At 39.4% G+C, this 15,740-nt stretch overlaps 1 protein-coding gene across 1 annotated transcript in view; it reads left to right on the top strand.

Moving 5' to 3' along the window:
• Window positions 1–15,740, top strand: part of Iqgap2 (IQ motif containing GTPase activating protein 2) — a 233,150-nt gene that overhangs the window by 189,981 nt on the left and 27,429 nt on the right. The window contains exons 22-27 of the mRNA XM_010619114.2: window positions 259–422; window positions 2,470–2,694; window positions 3,652–3,792; window positions 4,150–4,234; window positions 4,669–4,901; window positions 7,588–7,720. Coding sequence (XP_010617416.1) covers window positions 259–422; window positions 2,470–2,694; window positions 3,652–3,792; window positions 4,150–4,234; window positions 4,669–4,901; window positions 7,588–7,720 — 981 coding nt within the window. The remainder of the gene's footprint in view (window positions 1–258; window positions 423–2,469; window positions 2,695–3,651; window positions 3,793–4,149; window positions 4,235–4,668; window positions 4,902–7,587; window positions 7,721–15,740) is intronic.

A 15,740-nucleotide genomic window follows, 5' to 3' on the forward strand; every position in this document is an offset into this window, starting at 1 on the left:
TCACAGTGGTAATTGTTAGCTGACACTTTTAAAGTCATAATTTTGGCCAAGTACTTGTCTATTTGCTTTTAATGACATTAAGTCAGTGTGGTAATTGTTAGCTGACACTTTTAAAGTCATAATTTTGGCCAAGTACTTGTCTATTTGCTTTTAATGACATTAAGTCCCTGAAGAGCAGGGAACCAGATACTGCTTTAATAATATATTAACTGATAGGTGGGGGGGTGTTTCGTTTTCTTCTTCCCTCTTTCCTTGTAGACCAACCCTTTATACTTGGCTAAGCTGATCTTCCAGATGCCACAGAACAAATCAACTAAATTTATGGACACTGTTATTTTTACGCTGTACAATTATGCCTCTAATCAGCGAGAAGAATACCTGCTCCTCAAGCTTTTCAAAACTGCTCTGGAGGAAGAAATTAAGTATGTATATAAATGTGTATGTAAAAATACCAATGCACAGGTCCTTTTCTTATTGGAAGTGATCTCAGATTTACAAAAGTAATTTTTAAATTACTGTGATACATTTTCCATGCATATTAAATATATCAAGGTTCTTGAGACTCAAATGGAATCTCCATGAATGATTGAATTTCTGCAGACTTAGAGCTTTCTATAGGTACAGCTTTCTCCTACCAATGAATCCTAACTTTTTATTTGCATATCTACAACAACTGGAAGCCACAAGCTTATTGAAAATCAATGAGAAGGGCCGGGGATTTAGCTCAGTGGTTCTGCCACCTGCCTTGCAAACTCAGGGACCTGAGTTTGGTCCCCGGTAACAAAAAAGAAAAAGAAAACCAATGAGAAAATTTACTTTATCATATGAGTGACATGGAGGTTGTGTTCTCTTCTGAATAGCCTTCCCTTCTTATGAGAGCCATAGCTCCTTTTGCTAATTTTATTTTCTTATTTAATGTGAAAAAAATGTGCAAGTAGCTATAATAAACAGGGCCCCCAAAATATTGCATTAGAAATGTGCTATGTCAGGGCAGACCTTAATTTCCTGCCTAACTTCTTGGAACTTTAAGCTATACCAGTTCCTGTGGGTTTCTGAAGCACAGGGTCCGAAGAGCCCTGTGTTCAGGTGTCTGTAAGCCAGGAGAGGTAAGACTCGTGAGAAGTAGCAATGGCACATGGGAAATCCAAATGAATGCCGTGTACAATGTGATAGATTTGGGCAGATATCAGTAAGAAGCAATCCAACTATGTTGACTGAAAATCATTTTATAGAAAAGGATCCACTTGACCCCCAAACTTTGGGGAAACATTAACATTTTTATAAGAATAAATTAAAGGGGGAAGTAAGGCCCACTTGTGATAGAAATAGCATGGGCACAGAGAGAAAGAAGATGAGCTGGCCCACATGTGGCTTGGTGAATATGAGGAGGTAAAGCTGGAGTGGTAGACTGAGGCCTGGTCACAGCAGACACTGAGGAGAGGGCTAGGTGTTCAGGCCCTGCTTACTTTCTGGGGAGTAGGAAGGGTTTCTCACCAGGAAGTTGATGTGACCACACTGGTTTTTGAGAAGACTGATCTGCCTGTCATGTATGGACTGGGTGGATTAAACTTACAGAGCTCAGAGAAATGGAGAGTCAGAAGGAAAAAGATGCAGTTTGGATCTTTAGCACACTAGATTTGAGCTATAGATGGAGATGAGGGTGGAAATGTATAGGAGAACATGAGAAAGTCCAGACTGGCCCCAAGGAGGAAGTTTGAGTTAGAAATTGATATCAGAGGACAGGTCCCAAAGAGATGGTGGCCAAGGACGCGTGTGTGATGAATAAAGTCTCGGGGCACAGCATGGGTAGGGCAGGACTTCAGACTTCACCCCATCTGCCCCACTACCACATACAATTAGTCAGAAATGGAGAGAAAACAGAATTTTAAATTGGGAAGAGGAACCAGCAAAGGAAATGGAAAGGAATGACAGAATAAGATAAGGACCAGAAAAGGACAGTCAGACCCTAAAGGGAAAGGAAGTGGGACAGGGGGAGATGCAGGGGGAGGGGAGGAGCAGCCAAGGAAGAGAGAAGAAGAGAGGGAAGAGGTCATGGAAGAGCTCTCAGCCATGCATCGTGGCCAGGAAGCTACATGACGATGAATTTAAGTGTGATCTGACGACATAGGAACAGCTCATGCAAGCAAGAAAGCTATTTTTAAAATTTGGTAAATATAAGGGGACCATACTTGTACAGCACCACTCAGTGTTGTTAGTCTTGGTCCATTTTCAACTCATATCTGCCTTCTAGATTGAAACTGGGGCCAAGATTTTATTTTTAGATCCTTAACTTGCTCAGATAAACACCCATCTTATAAATTATTGCTTTTTTTCAAATCACACCGACATTGATCTCCCTGCAGTAAAACAGTACCTCTACAAAGCTCTCGCCTGCCAGAGGAAAGAGACACTGTTTCATACTCAGTCCACAAAAGCGAACCCTTTTATCTTGGCTTGGGCTTTCTTTAGATCAAAGGTGGACCAGGTACAGGACATCGTTACTGGTAACCCTACGGTCATCAAGATGGTTGTCAGCTTCAACAGAGGAGCCCGGGGACAGAACACCCTGCGCCAGCTCCTGGCCCCAGTGGTGAAAGAGATCATCGATGACAAGTCCCTGGTCATCAACACCAGCCCTGTGGAAGTGTACAAGGCTTGGGTGAACCAGCTAGAGACCCAGACTGGAGAGGCCAGGTAACGAAGTCAGGACGGCGTTCTGTAGTCAAGTGCACATGTACGTAGCTGTAAACTCTTAAACTCTAAGCCAAAAAAAATCAGAAAAATCAGTTTTAATCTAAAATATGGTCTTCATTCAACATACTCATGAAAATCACTTTCTTAGACCCTTAGTCATCTTGACACGAACTGTTTTCAAATATCAAAAACAGTTGATCCCAAAGGCACAACTCCTGTAATTTTCTCCCTCCTTTATTCCTTATGTATTTCTATTCATGGGCTACAGGCAATAGTAGGGTCATGAGCTAGATGTGGTGGAGCACTTCTATAATCCCAGCCACAAGTTTGAGACCAGCCTGGGCTACATTGTGAGTTCGGGCCAGCCTGTACTACATAGTGAGACCCTATCTCAAAAAAATAAAAGCAAACAAAAAAATATATAGTCACAATATATTTTTCAGTTGCAGTTAGCTACAAATAATGCATTTTATTTTTGTAAAACACTGGTTGTGTATATACACAACCATATGATATATATCATTAAACCCATGAATATGAAAGGCCCATATACTCTAAGGTATAAAAATTGCTTGCTGGGCTGAGGATTTAGCAGCCACCTGCCTCACAAGATCCCCTGTACCAAAAAATAAAAAAAATTGCTTGTTTCTGTGTTGATATTGTTTTTCTTTATTATGTGCAATTTTTTTGTAATAAACATTGCTTTGATGAAAAGAAAGGGTGTAGCTCAATGGTAGAGCACTTGCCTAGCATGTGTGAGGTCCTGGGTTTGATTCCCAGCACCACAAAGAAAAGAAAGTAATCTGGATTTCCACTGGTCTGGCAAGTGGACTTGACAGTGGAGCTGGTGGGTAACCACCAGATGACCACAGGGCTTGCCGTAGAGCCAGTATGGCAGGCATGTTAGCACTCCCACTGAGGCCCCAAGTCCACTTAGGGCCCTTGTTGTGTTTTCAGCAAGCTGCCTTACGATGTGACCACAGAACAAGCCCTGACCTATGCCGAAGTGAGAAACAAGCTGGAAGCTTCCATTGAGAACCTGCGAAGAGTCACTGACAAAGTTCTGAATTCTATCATCTCCTCCCTCGATCTGCTGCCGTAAGTTGGATTTGTAGCAGCTTTGCCATTCTTTGCCAAAAGCTCTTGGGAAACTAATGCAAAATAAACCCCAGTAGTGAAGACAGGAGCTCTCCCTCATATTGCGTTTACTATTTTAAAAGATGGTTTACATGAAACTTTTAAATTCACACCTGTTCTCTAAAGGAGGAAATGGATACTTCGGTCAAACACTGCGTTATCGTCATCAGTGGCAGTCCTGTGATTCCACTACCATCTCATTTTATGTTGGATTTTTAGGACGACTGCTGAGCTTTAGTAACTGGAACAATTGCTGTGTGTTTCTTCCTCACTTAGCTTTTTTCCATTATTTTCTTTTGTCATCTGTTTTACATGTAGTTATGGATTGAGGTATATAGCCAAAGTACTGAAGAATTCCATCCATGAGAAATTCCCAGATGCAACAGAAGATGAGCTGTTAAAGGTAGATTTTCAAGGGTGATCTCACCATAGCTTTTCTTTGGGGGTGTGAACCAAAATTACAAACATACCATTTTGTAAAAATTTTCCCAGGTATGACCATTTATAACAATAAGATACAGATCTTCTATTTCTAATGACTATCAAGATTATTGATTATGCTGAGGCTAATTTAGAAATCTTACACATTATTTGCACTTCTTTAAATTGGAGAATTTGGAGGACAGTGAGCATATTTTTCATCAAAAATAATTTCGTTAAATATTTTAGTGGGTGATTGTATTCCCTGCCTTTACTTAATGTGTTATGAGGAGTCACATGAGAAAATGATTTACTGTCTCTTGGGAAATGTAAATAAATATAGACTATAACAAAGAGCAATGTAAAACCTTACATTTTCTCTTTTTAAAATGGTCTTTGTCTTCTGCATCACCCCAGATTGTTGGAAACCTCCTGTACTATCGGTACATGAACCCAGCCATCGTAGCACCAGACGGCTTTGACATCATTGACATGACAGCCGGAGGACAGATCAATTCTGACCAGAGGAGAAACTTGGGGTCTGTGGCCAAGGTTCTTCAACATGCAGCCTCCAACAAGCTCTTCGAAGGAGAAAATGAGCATCTCTCATCTATGAACAATTATTTGTCAGAGACATACCAGGAATTCAGGTAAGGAGAGCCATTAGTTTCAAATAAACATACAAGAAAGTGGACCAAAAATAAAATGTGTTCTGTACCTGGAGCTTGAGTTGAGAGTGGAGGACAGGGACCCCAGATGGCTACAGCATTTCTTCTACCAGCTGCCATTTGGGAAGGGAAGGGAAGGGACAGAAGATCAAATGAGGTTGCTGATGCCCGGTGTTCCCAGCCCCACCCAGCCCTGAGCCCTTCCCGTGTGTGTGGGGACAAAATACTAATCCTCCCTAGTTTGCTACAGTCTCACAGTACTTCCTGGAAACCCTCGCAAGAGAGCTGAATTCTGCTTTGTTGAATTTAAGAATAGAGCAGTGCTTTTTACAAGGTTGTTTTCCAATCAGGAAGAATTTCCCCTATCTGTAAAAACAAACAGAAGGAAATGAAGTAGATGGAAGGGTTGGGAAAACCCCAGAGTTTATATTTGTAGATGATTGTGCATGCATATATGGCTGTTCTGTTCTCAAGCCTTCCTTAGTTAGACATGTAAGATTTAATTCTGTTAACCATTTGTGTTACAAACCTTGACACCAATCATCCCAATAGCTAAGTGACTGCTAATTAGGCTAGGCTCATTTTGTAACCTTATTGGATGTTCACGGCTGTGGTCCACGTTGTACCCACGTGGGTTTCACCCCTATAAAATTCTCTGTAAAGTGGGGTGAATTACCCACTCGGGACCCCTCCTGCCCCTCAGGAGCTTTCCTACCAATAAGTAGCCTCCTACTTTTAACCTCCATCATTGCTAGGACTCATTCTTCGACTTCTAGAGAACAAGAACTCGGTGTATCATAGTTAACAGATTGGGAGATACATTTCATATTTCCCTCTACAGATTGTCCTATGGTTCTCTGAGCAAACTCTGTCTTATTGGTCTTTGGTTGTTCTCTGGTCTACAGTGGATTGTGGAAATGTAACACAGATTCGCTTCTTCCATCCCATGCTTGGCAACTAATTTTTCTTCCTTCACTCTTCTCTGGGTCAGGGACTTAATTACCAACAAGAGTTTTTCACGATTACCTCTAGGTAGGATGTTGATCTTTTGTAAGAAAGTTACCCCCGATCCTCTTACTGCAGCAAGTGCTCATGTCTCAAGCCACTAATTCAGTTCCTTCACCAATTGAAAAGTAATATCTGTTGCCTGTATTCCTTGAAATCTTCAACTGCTGATAGAGCACCCTTTTCCTTCCTTTTTACTGGAACGATTCTGTCAACCATATGCGTTTCCAGCTCCCTTTCATTTAAAGAGAAACAAAACTGAAAGCCCCCCCTTGCCTCTTCTCAAATTTATCCTTTCCCTCTTCACGTTTATCCCCTGTGTTCCTCAGTTCCCATGAAAATGTACAGCCTGATTGGCCCAGGACAAGCTGTTGCCTCACAGAGGCTGCCTCTCCAGTACAGCTGCCTGTCATCCCTGCTCCCTTGGCCCAGGGTTGGGAAGGGAGTGATTGATCGTGCCTGGAATGTCAGCTTTGGGTGCCCTTAAAAGAGACACCAAAAATGATTTCAGGGACACGAAACACTTAAAACTGTAAAGAATAAAATATATTCCACTTGTGCAAGGGCTGTGCAGATAAAACTACATGGGACTTCTAAACTCATTACAGGACACCTGGCTTTTCCCCCCTAAGTTTTCAGGGTCTGAATGCCAGGGAGTTTTATATGTTTGTGTACTTAACCCTTACCATCTTTCCATGGATCAGACACTGTTGTTTGGATCAACTAAGAGTTAATTAACTCCCCTTTGTCAAACTGTAAATGAAGTTCTGAAGAGTAGTTAGGGTGGTGTAGATCCAGAACCTTGTGCCACTTAAAGCAGAAATTTAATTGCTTATTGGATTGTATTCTCTACAAAGACTTGATTCTCAGATCAAGAGATACTAGTCTTGGAGTGAAGGTGTATTGCACAGTAGCCAAGCACATGCTTTGCAAGCAAAAAGTGTGTGTGTGTGTGTGTGTGTGTGTGTGTGTCCCTGTGTGTGTGTGTGTGTATCAAATTCAATAGTCAGTTTCAGTATTGACCTTATGGGGAAATTTGATTCATTTCTCATCCAATTCTATTTGCAACTAGACTTGTGGGATGAATTAAGTTAGTGAACTGAGGTACCAGTGTATAGGCACGTTTTATTTAAATTTCAGAGGCTATTTCTTAAATGATAACATTTTAAAGATGAAATGCCCATGATCTAATCATACTGAGTCATAAAAGGGAATTAGTCCCATAGTGCTGTCCAGTGCTGTTTTAGGAGTTGGGTTCACCTTCCAGAGACAAGCATGGGCTCCATCAAGAGTCAGCTGGGAAGAAGCTGTAACAGGTCCCTGGAGGCTAGAAATGGAAAACAAAGTACTAGCTATCATTCAAAGTTTCCTTCTTTTCTTCAGTCCTGGGAATTAAATCCAGAGGCCCATGCATGCTAGGCTAGTCCTCTACCACTGAGCTATAGCCTTTTTTTGATTGATTGATTGATTGATTGATTGATTGATTGAGTGGAGATAAGATCTTACTAAATTGCCCTCCTGGCTTCCAACTTTGAATCCTCCCTCTTCAGCATCATGAGCAGCAGGGATTACAGATGTGTGCCAGCTCCTCAGAATTTCCTGTTTTGATGACACTTTCTAACTCACAAATTTGACTCTAACTTGACTCTCCCCCCTTTGTTAGGAAATATTTCAAAGAAGCATGCAATGTGCCTGAGCCAGAGGAGAAGTTTAACATGGACAAATATACAGACTTGGTAACAGTCAGCAAACCAGTCATTTACATTTCCATCGAAGAAATCATCAACACACATTCAGTAAGTGGGATCAGAGATCTTAGCAACAGACTCTGGGTCGGGCACCTGTTCGCTTGAAATTGCCTGCTCTCTTCAGGCCTTGCAGTGTACATGTGCGAATGCTCACATTTGTCATCTCAAAATGCCCTCCATTACTTACCCTCTGGCTCTTGGATGTTAGTAAAACTCCTTCTCCTGAACAAGAACATTTACTGTTGACATGATCCATTTGCAAAGCCTACTTGTAACAGCAGCACCAAACAGGGCCAACCCCTGGCGTTCTCTACTTGACCTTGGCCAGAAGGCCAAGAAACGATGCAGTGTTTGAACATAGAGAAAGGTCTAAAACATTGTTCAGGAAAGACAGGAAGCCCCCAGCAGCCATAGCCTCCCACACACCATTGCTGCCATTCTTCTGCAAACCTCCATCTCCGAGAAGTGGGCAGTTTCCATCTGTGCTGTGTCATGGTCTCTGTCAGATGTCACCATGGTCAGCTGCTGGCACTTCATAGTGGCACTGGACAGGAGTAAAGGCTTCTATGGCTTTTCATTTGAAAAGAGAAGCTAGGTATTAAGGGTCTTTTTTTTAAAGATTAATTGGGACTTATTTTGTTTTTATTTATTTTTAATTTAAACTATTGCTTTTATTATGAGTACACAGGAGCACAAATAAGAACAAAAGTACTGTAAAATGTTGTCAGTACACTAAAGAAATCAATTTGCCTTCAAACAACATCTGGTTACTTCATTAGTATCAAAGTACATTTATAATTACATGCTACCTAACAAAGTCAAGTACAAAAATTAAGAGTCAGTGAAACATCAGTGTTTATATCACTATGTGTATAGAAATGGCTAATAACACAAGAGTAGAGAAATCTGTTATGCTTATTTGTACAAATTTTCAGGCACATACCTGACATTTCTAATGAGTAATGAAAAAGCAGTATGACATTCAGATTTTTAGATATGGTAAACATGTTATATTGGAATGGATGTTAAATGCTTTTCCTTAAAAATCCTGTCTTTTAAAAATGTAGTGCCATTAGCACTAAAAAACATTATTTTACATCATTTTCATAGCTATTTGTTTCAACTGTTTGAAAAGAGCAAAAAAAGTAAACAAACAACTGCTAAATACATAAACACATTTTTAGTGCAAGATAACAAGACCTGTGACTTTACTGTGCTTTGTCTTTTTATAGTCACATATCGCTACACTATAAATGTTAAGGAACTCCAAACAAAAGAAGTGCATACTAAACATTTTCTTTTTTTTTTTTTTTTTTGGTGGGGGTAGTTTGAGACAGAGTCTCACTGTGTAGCCCAGGCTGGTCTCAAACTCACAGCAATCCTCCTGCCTCAGCCTCCCAAGTGCTGGGATTAGAGGCATGCACCACCACGCCCGGTTAAACATTTTCATATATATTACATACAGTGTGTAATTTGTACGTGGGTATATACACGTGTAAATGTAGATGCCTTCAGGGTGAACAAACTCAATTATATTTGGGAACAACTAAACACTTCAAAGTTTTCACATGTGCTTGGTTGAAATGAGCCCATCAATGTCTTTAAAAATGGTTTCCCCTTAATTTTAACTTCATAATATTTAAAAGGAACTACAATTGGACATTTTTTCCAGATTATACACATTCTGTTACAATGTAATTGACCCAAATATCAAAGGGGTTTAAATCATCAAATACCCAAGCCATAATGATGAAATCTTAACATAGCAAAATGTGTTACCCTTTTACTGATTTACACAGACAGCAGTACATCTGTGTATGTGCAGAGAGGCTTACATATAAACATAGTTTATACTTGAACACTAAATTCAGTATGGTTTAGTATCTTATATTGACCATACACTTGATCAGAAAATTGAGAATACCATATAAAAACATGTAAGAGCTATCAAACATGAGCTTTTATATCTTCTTAAAAACAATTGGCTTTTGGGCTGGGGATTTAGTTCAGTGGTTCTGCTGCCTGCCTTGTAAGCACAAAGACCTGAGTTCAATCCCAGTACCAAAAAAAAAAAAAAAACCTACACACACAATTGCCTTTATTTTGAAAATACTAATGATTGCATAAGTAAGCTCCTTAAAGATGAGGACCACGTATTTTCCAATGTTTAATTCCAACTGCTTCAGAAATTTTATTTTAAATGGCTGATGCATAAGTTGCTCTGTAATAAACTCACAAAAAATAGCGGATTAATAACAAATGTCCACATTCTTCAATTACCATCTCTTCTCCTTTGCAGGGAAAGTCTAGTAAGATAAACTTAAATGCTTTATGTACCTTTTTTCTTTTATTTTCATTTAAGTTTAGGACACAAGGAGTTGTGAATTACAGGTTTATTGTGTGTGTATATACATATATATATATATATATATATGTATATTCTTTTGCACATGTGAGTTTTCTCTCTTCTCAAAATCATTGATTAAATCATGGAAGTCTCTTCTTAATTTCACATGAAAGTATAGTTGCTTTACAAGCTCTACTTTAAAAAATGGGCTTGATTAACATGTAGTTAATAGGAAAATTGCATGGATACATGTCTTATATTGACATCTTATTTGGTCAGCGACAACAATAACCATATAAGGTTGTTTAGTATTACAGACTTAGTCACTAAACTTGCTCAAAGAATCAAACCAAATTCTGTACGTAGACAAGACCTACACTGATGCCAAAGCCATGGTAAGGAAAAAAGTCTTTATTTTCCAGATACAAAGAAACTTGTTCACCATTTTGAAGCAATGTTCTGAAAAGTAAAGTTGTATCCACTTATATCCAGACATTCATTGTGTGTTTGCAGGTGTCTGTTCTTCAAATCTGCTATACACACATTTTAAATTCATAATGTTTTGTTGTTCTTTCCCAATTATTTTATGTGAGTAGAAACTAACCTTCATTTCACTCGTTTTGTTTCAGTAACATACACACAGGTAAAGGTTGCCAGGGTTTATAAAAAGGACTTCTGTCATAATTCAGATGATGCTGGCTTCTGTGATTGGAAAAAAAAATGCACTATTTCACTTTTTCTTTCCATCATTTCTGAAAAAATTTGTTTTTTGTCTTCAAAAAAAGTACCTCACATATTAACATACACACAGGTAAAGGTTGCCAGGGTTTATAAAAAGGACTTCTGTCATAATTCAGATGATGCTGGCTTCTGTGATTGGAAAAAAAATGCACTATTTCACTTTTTCTTTCCATCATTTCTGAAAAAATTTGTTTTTTCTCTTCAAAAAAAGTACCTCACATATAAAAGCCTCTTGTTGACAGCCAATAAAATTTTGTTTCTATAAAATCTGCTGTGAAAAGACAGTTTTTCATAAGCATGAGCTCTTTAACCTGATAACCATGCAAGGTTATGATTTGTTCTTTGGCACTGCTAGTAATGAGAGCTTTATCATGGCACAGTATACTGATTTGATTGAGGTTATCCTCTGACCAAATTCATACACTGAAGTGTCCCGATATATTACTGCCAGAGAGTCAGCTTTTTTTTCTGTCTAGAGTAATCATCTCTTTTCCTCTACATAGAGAAACACTATATAAAGAAGAAAATGATTATAGAATGGCTATTGCCACGATGGACAATTAAACATTAATCAAAAAGCACAAAATAAGTGCTTTTGAGTCAAATCTCAGTGAACCACTTTTCCAGATATTTCATTCTCTTCCCATGTTGGGGCAGATTTGGAGAAGTGCATGGAAATGTTTGCTGAATGTCAGAGTTTCAAACATGTTAAGTCCTCAGAAAGTAATGCATTTGAGCAAGGGATATGTGAAATCTGAGAGTATTATGAGTTTGACAGAACAAATAAGAATGACTGAACCCGGCACACATCATTGTAGTACCTCTGTTTCCTTCTGAGCAAGTGGGTAGTGTTGAAAAATATATTCTGCCTAATTCAGAGAGATATGGGCAAGACAAGCATCCAAGAAATACACACAGGTCTCCCTGCAGAAATAAAGCTGCCTTAGTGTAAATTCAAGGGATGGATGAGCATTTTCATCCTGGACCTGATTATTTATGTACCAAGATCAATAAGGATGCTGAGAATTGGTATCTTGTGTTTGATTGATTGTCTTGAGTATACACAGTCATAATAACTTAAATCAAAATAACAATTTGAGTCATAACACATTTTACTTCCATTATGATTTTATCTTAACACATTTTTCATCATTCTTAGATTTGTGCTTCACCCGTTGTTGAGTTTGAAATACAAATTCTAGTTGGTTAAATGTAGTGGCAGGATACATTTAAATTACTTAAGATCCCTCTGCGATTTCTTGTATTTATGATTCTGCTCTTTTTATCACCTCATTAATGCAAGCAAAACCTAAAACTTCAGTGAGCTTTTTATGTACACAGCTCTCCCACTGAGTTCTCGTTCACACACACACACACACACACATACACACTCCCACTTACCTTTTTCCTTATTCTTTCAGAATTCTAGATGGACCTCAAAGTATACATTAGTTTTAAAACATTACAAAATTGTGTTTTAACATTTCAGAGGCTCTCAGAAGGAACCATTACTGGAAAAGCATTGATAGTTTTTTATCAATATAGATTACAAAAATTCCCTAACTCCTGTCGTATTTGGTTTTATGGAGCCGCATACTACTGTTGCTGTCAATACCCTTGCAAGGGGGCTGGGGATTTAGCTCAGTGGTTCTGCCGCCTGCCTCGCAAGTACAAGGACCAGAGTTCAATCCCCAGTACCAAAAAACAAAATAAACAGTAGATACCCTTACAAGGAAAACTACTGTTACAATAACTCCAGACACACACTTTTTGTCTCTCAGAAACATAATACTAGATTGATTTTTAGTGAAGAATCATATACTATCAATTTTAGGAAGCATAAACAATAATTTAAATATATCAAATATATGTGCTAGTTTCCTTTTTATTTATCTGTGACAATATTTATATTAAACTAACAAGGTACTTTTAAAAGATATATAGAATCATTTTAAATTTAAATTTCATCACCACACAAAATTGAATCCACCTTCTCCTCTACCCCCTGTATTTCCTGTTTCTTCCTTGAAAAAATATAAAATAAAGAAGTGATCACAATTCTTTGGTCATGGAGTCATGATCGGTAAGAATTGCTATGAGGGACCAGGGATGTAGCTTAGTGGCACCGTGCCTGCCTGACAAGCACAAGGTTCTGAGTTCAATCTCCGGTACTGCAAAAACAAAATGAAACAAAAAACAGTTTAAAAAGCCGAGCGTGGTGGCTCACACCTATAATCCCATCACTTGGGAGGCTGAGGCAGGAGGATCACTGCGAGTTCAAGACGAGCCTCAGCTACATGGTGAGTTCTAGGTCAGTCTCAACCACATAGTGAGATCCTGTCTCAAAAAATAAAAAATTGCTATGAAGGTTATGCACAGGTTATGACCCAAAATGTAATAACAAGTTTGAATAACAAGAAATACTTTTCCATTCATGGATTTGAATTTTGAGAAAGATTGGCATTTCGTGTACTAAAAATGTGTAATAAGTTGGTCTAGTTGAATGTTTCTTACTTTTTGTAATGGAAACAATCATGTATAATGAAATATTACTTGAAAACTGTGATTGCAGTGACCACAGAGCCACTGGCCCCACCCTCTTGAATGCAACCTTGCTCTTGAACTTTTCATTCCTTATTCCTTCCGGTATCACAGTGAACCCTGGTCTCCTCCCATCACAGACACATGTCCCTAAGTCATTTCTGAAGGAAGTGTCCTAGCAACTTTCTTTGCAGTCTAACGCTTGCTTGGGTATTTTATGAAACCAATGTAGCAAAAATGTTGGTGTTGATGTAACCTGGACATCCAAATTAACATTTTTACATTTGTTTTCTGTCAGAACCTTAAAAACATAAAAAGCCCCAGGTGTTCTTAATGAATGTGACATTCAACTTTTACATTACTAGCACCAGATCATGTATTATGCTGTTGAATATGATTTATAGCTCTGAGCTCTTATACAGAAGCCATATGTAGGGAGGAGGAAAAAGAAAAGGGTTTTAAAAGAAAAAAATTAATAATAAAAGGCATCAGGGAATTAAATATAAAAGAGATAACAAACCAGTTAATACGAAAATCATATCATATAGTAAAGTTGATATTTCTAATTTATGTATGTACAGTGCACACTGATTCAGGTGTCACCCATAAACCAGTAAAATATTTACACTGTAATATCTTCTGGATTCAAAATAATCTGAGGTAAATTAAGTGTGCCTTGATTTCAAGGACATATACATTTCATCTTGAACATGCTGTAGGCAGGCACAGCGTCCTGTGGTACTGCACTCCCACAGAGAAAATAAGCAGCCATTAAATATATGACCAAGTCGACTTCCCTCTTTGTATTAAGTGACGTGGAGTCCCATGCCCTGCACACACTGCTATCCCCCACCGTATCCCAGAATACTGTTTGCTGCTTAGAATAGGGCGGAAGGGCTTCACTTCTTTGCCCCTGTGTCCTCCTTCCAGCTGGGTAGGATAGGCATGCTATCCTGTTGACAAAGGCCCTTTTCCCTTTTCTGTCTAGCTTTTATTGCCTTGCATAAGCAATGCTTTTTCTCAGTCATCTCAAGCATTGTATGGTCTCCATGAAACCAGTGCACGCATGCCTCCTGGCTCTGCTGCAGGTCACCGGCTTGCTTGAGAGGAGCAACTGATAAAGGAGGCACACTTGATGTAGACGCAGACCGGCCTAACTTGCCTAACTTACTTTAGGTTCACTTATAGGAGGAGGAGCTTGTTTGCTCATGTTTTCAGTCCATAATCTACTGGCTCCAAGGCGGGGAGGCCTGGCAGAGAGACATAATGGAGGAAAAGCTGCTCACATCACAGCAACCAGGAAACCCCTTATTTTTGTCTTTAAATCCAGTTGGAATTGGGTTTTTTTTTAAGGTAACCTTTTCAAGAATAGATCTTGTTAGCCAAAGCAGGGTCTTGGACATGCATTGGGAAAGGACCCCCAGACCTTTCCAATCTCTCAGGGTGCATTCTAACCCAATTTGGAAGACTCAAGTGCACATGAAAGTTGTAGATGCTCCTGTTAAGGATTTCCCCACCCTTGAGTTATACTGACAGCTGGGGGAAGCATAACAAATACAGCCCCCTCAGTGCACACACACTTTTAAGGGGGCTGCTGAGCATTTCAGTCTTTACCGTTAAGGTCTTCTAACTCAACCTCCACTGGGGGTTTGGAGGAAAGATTGGATCTGGTTTTGTTTTCTCTCACAAGGTTGGAACAGTGAACTTCTCTGACATTTGCAACAAACTCTCCATAAGCATTGACCAGATGAATAAACCATCCTCCTGTTCTTTATGTATAAGCACCCAAATCACAAAGAAACTGACAATGCACCATTTAGAAAAAATAATTTCCTCCTGAGCAAGTTGACTCATTTGTATTTGAGCAGCGGCCTATTTGTCTGATTTTATGTCAAACAGATATGGGTGCCTTGGTTCCATGTCTGCTGCTGCCCCTATCCACATACAAAAAGGGATGAGGAGCTCTCTTTCAGGAGAGATTCTTTCTCACGGGAAGCAGAGCAGAAATGTTCCTGAATTCATTTAGACTCCTAGCCTTTCCAAAGAAACTGTCAGCTCCTTGTGTTGACAACACTTGAAGACAATCCGATCCTGGGAAACGGAGCATGTGACAGCTCTGACTTCCTTCATGTCTGGGGCCGGAATCAGATGTGGTGTGGGGCTGATGTGGAATGGAGAGAGCGACCATCCTGTTTCCTGTGCAAGTGTGGAGGCGTCTGCAGCAGGCCTGCCAAGCCTGCAGCCGCACCCACACACTTGCCCTCTGCTTCCCGGGGATGTGTAGAATTAAAGTAGCTGCTCTTAATAGAGACCTTTTTCAGGAAATGTTTTAAGTCCCATAATTAGCCGAATAAAGGGTGGAAGCTAGTCCTCTAAATCATCCCTTTGTAGAGATAGCAGCCAGACCATCTGTCCTTTCTTTAACTTACCCCCCCCCGA

The sequence above is a fragment of the Fukomys damarensis genome, unplaced genomic scaffold, assembly GCF_012274545.1.
Source record: "Fukomys damarensis isolate Sample0158 unplaced genomic scaffold, DMR_v1.0_HiC HiC_scaffold_1, whole genome shotgun sequence".
NCBI classification, from domain to species: domain Eukaryota; kingdom Metazoa; phylum Chordata; class Mammalia; order Rodentia; family Bathyergidae; genus Fukomys; species Fukomys damarensis.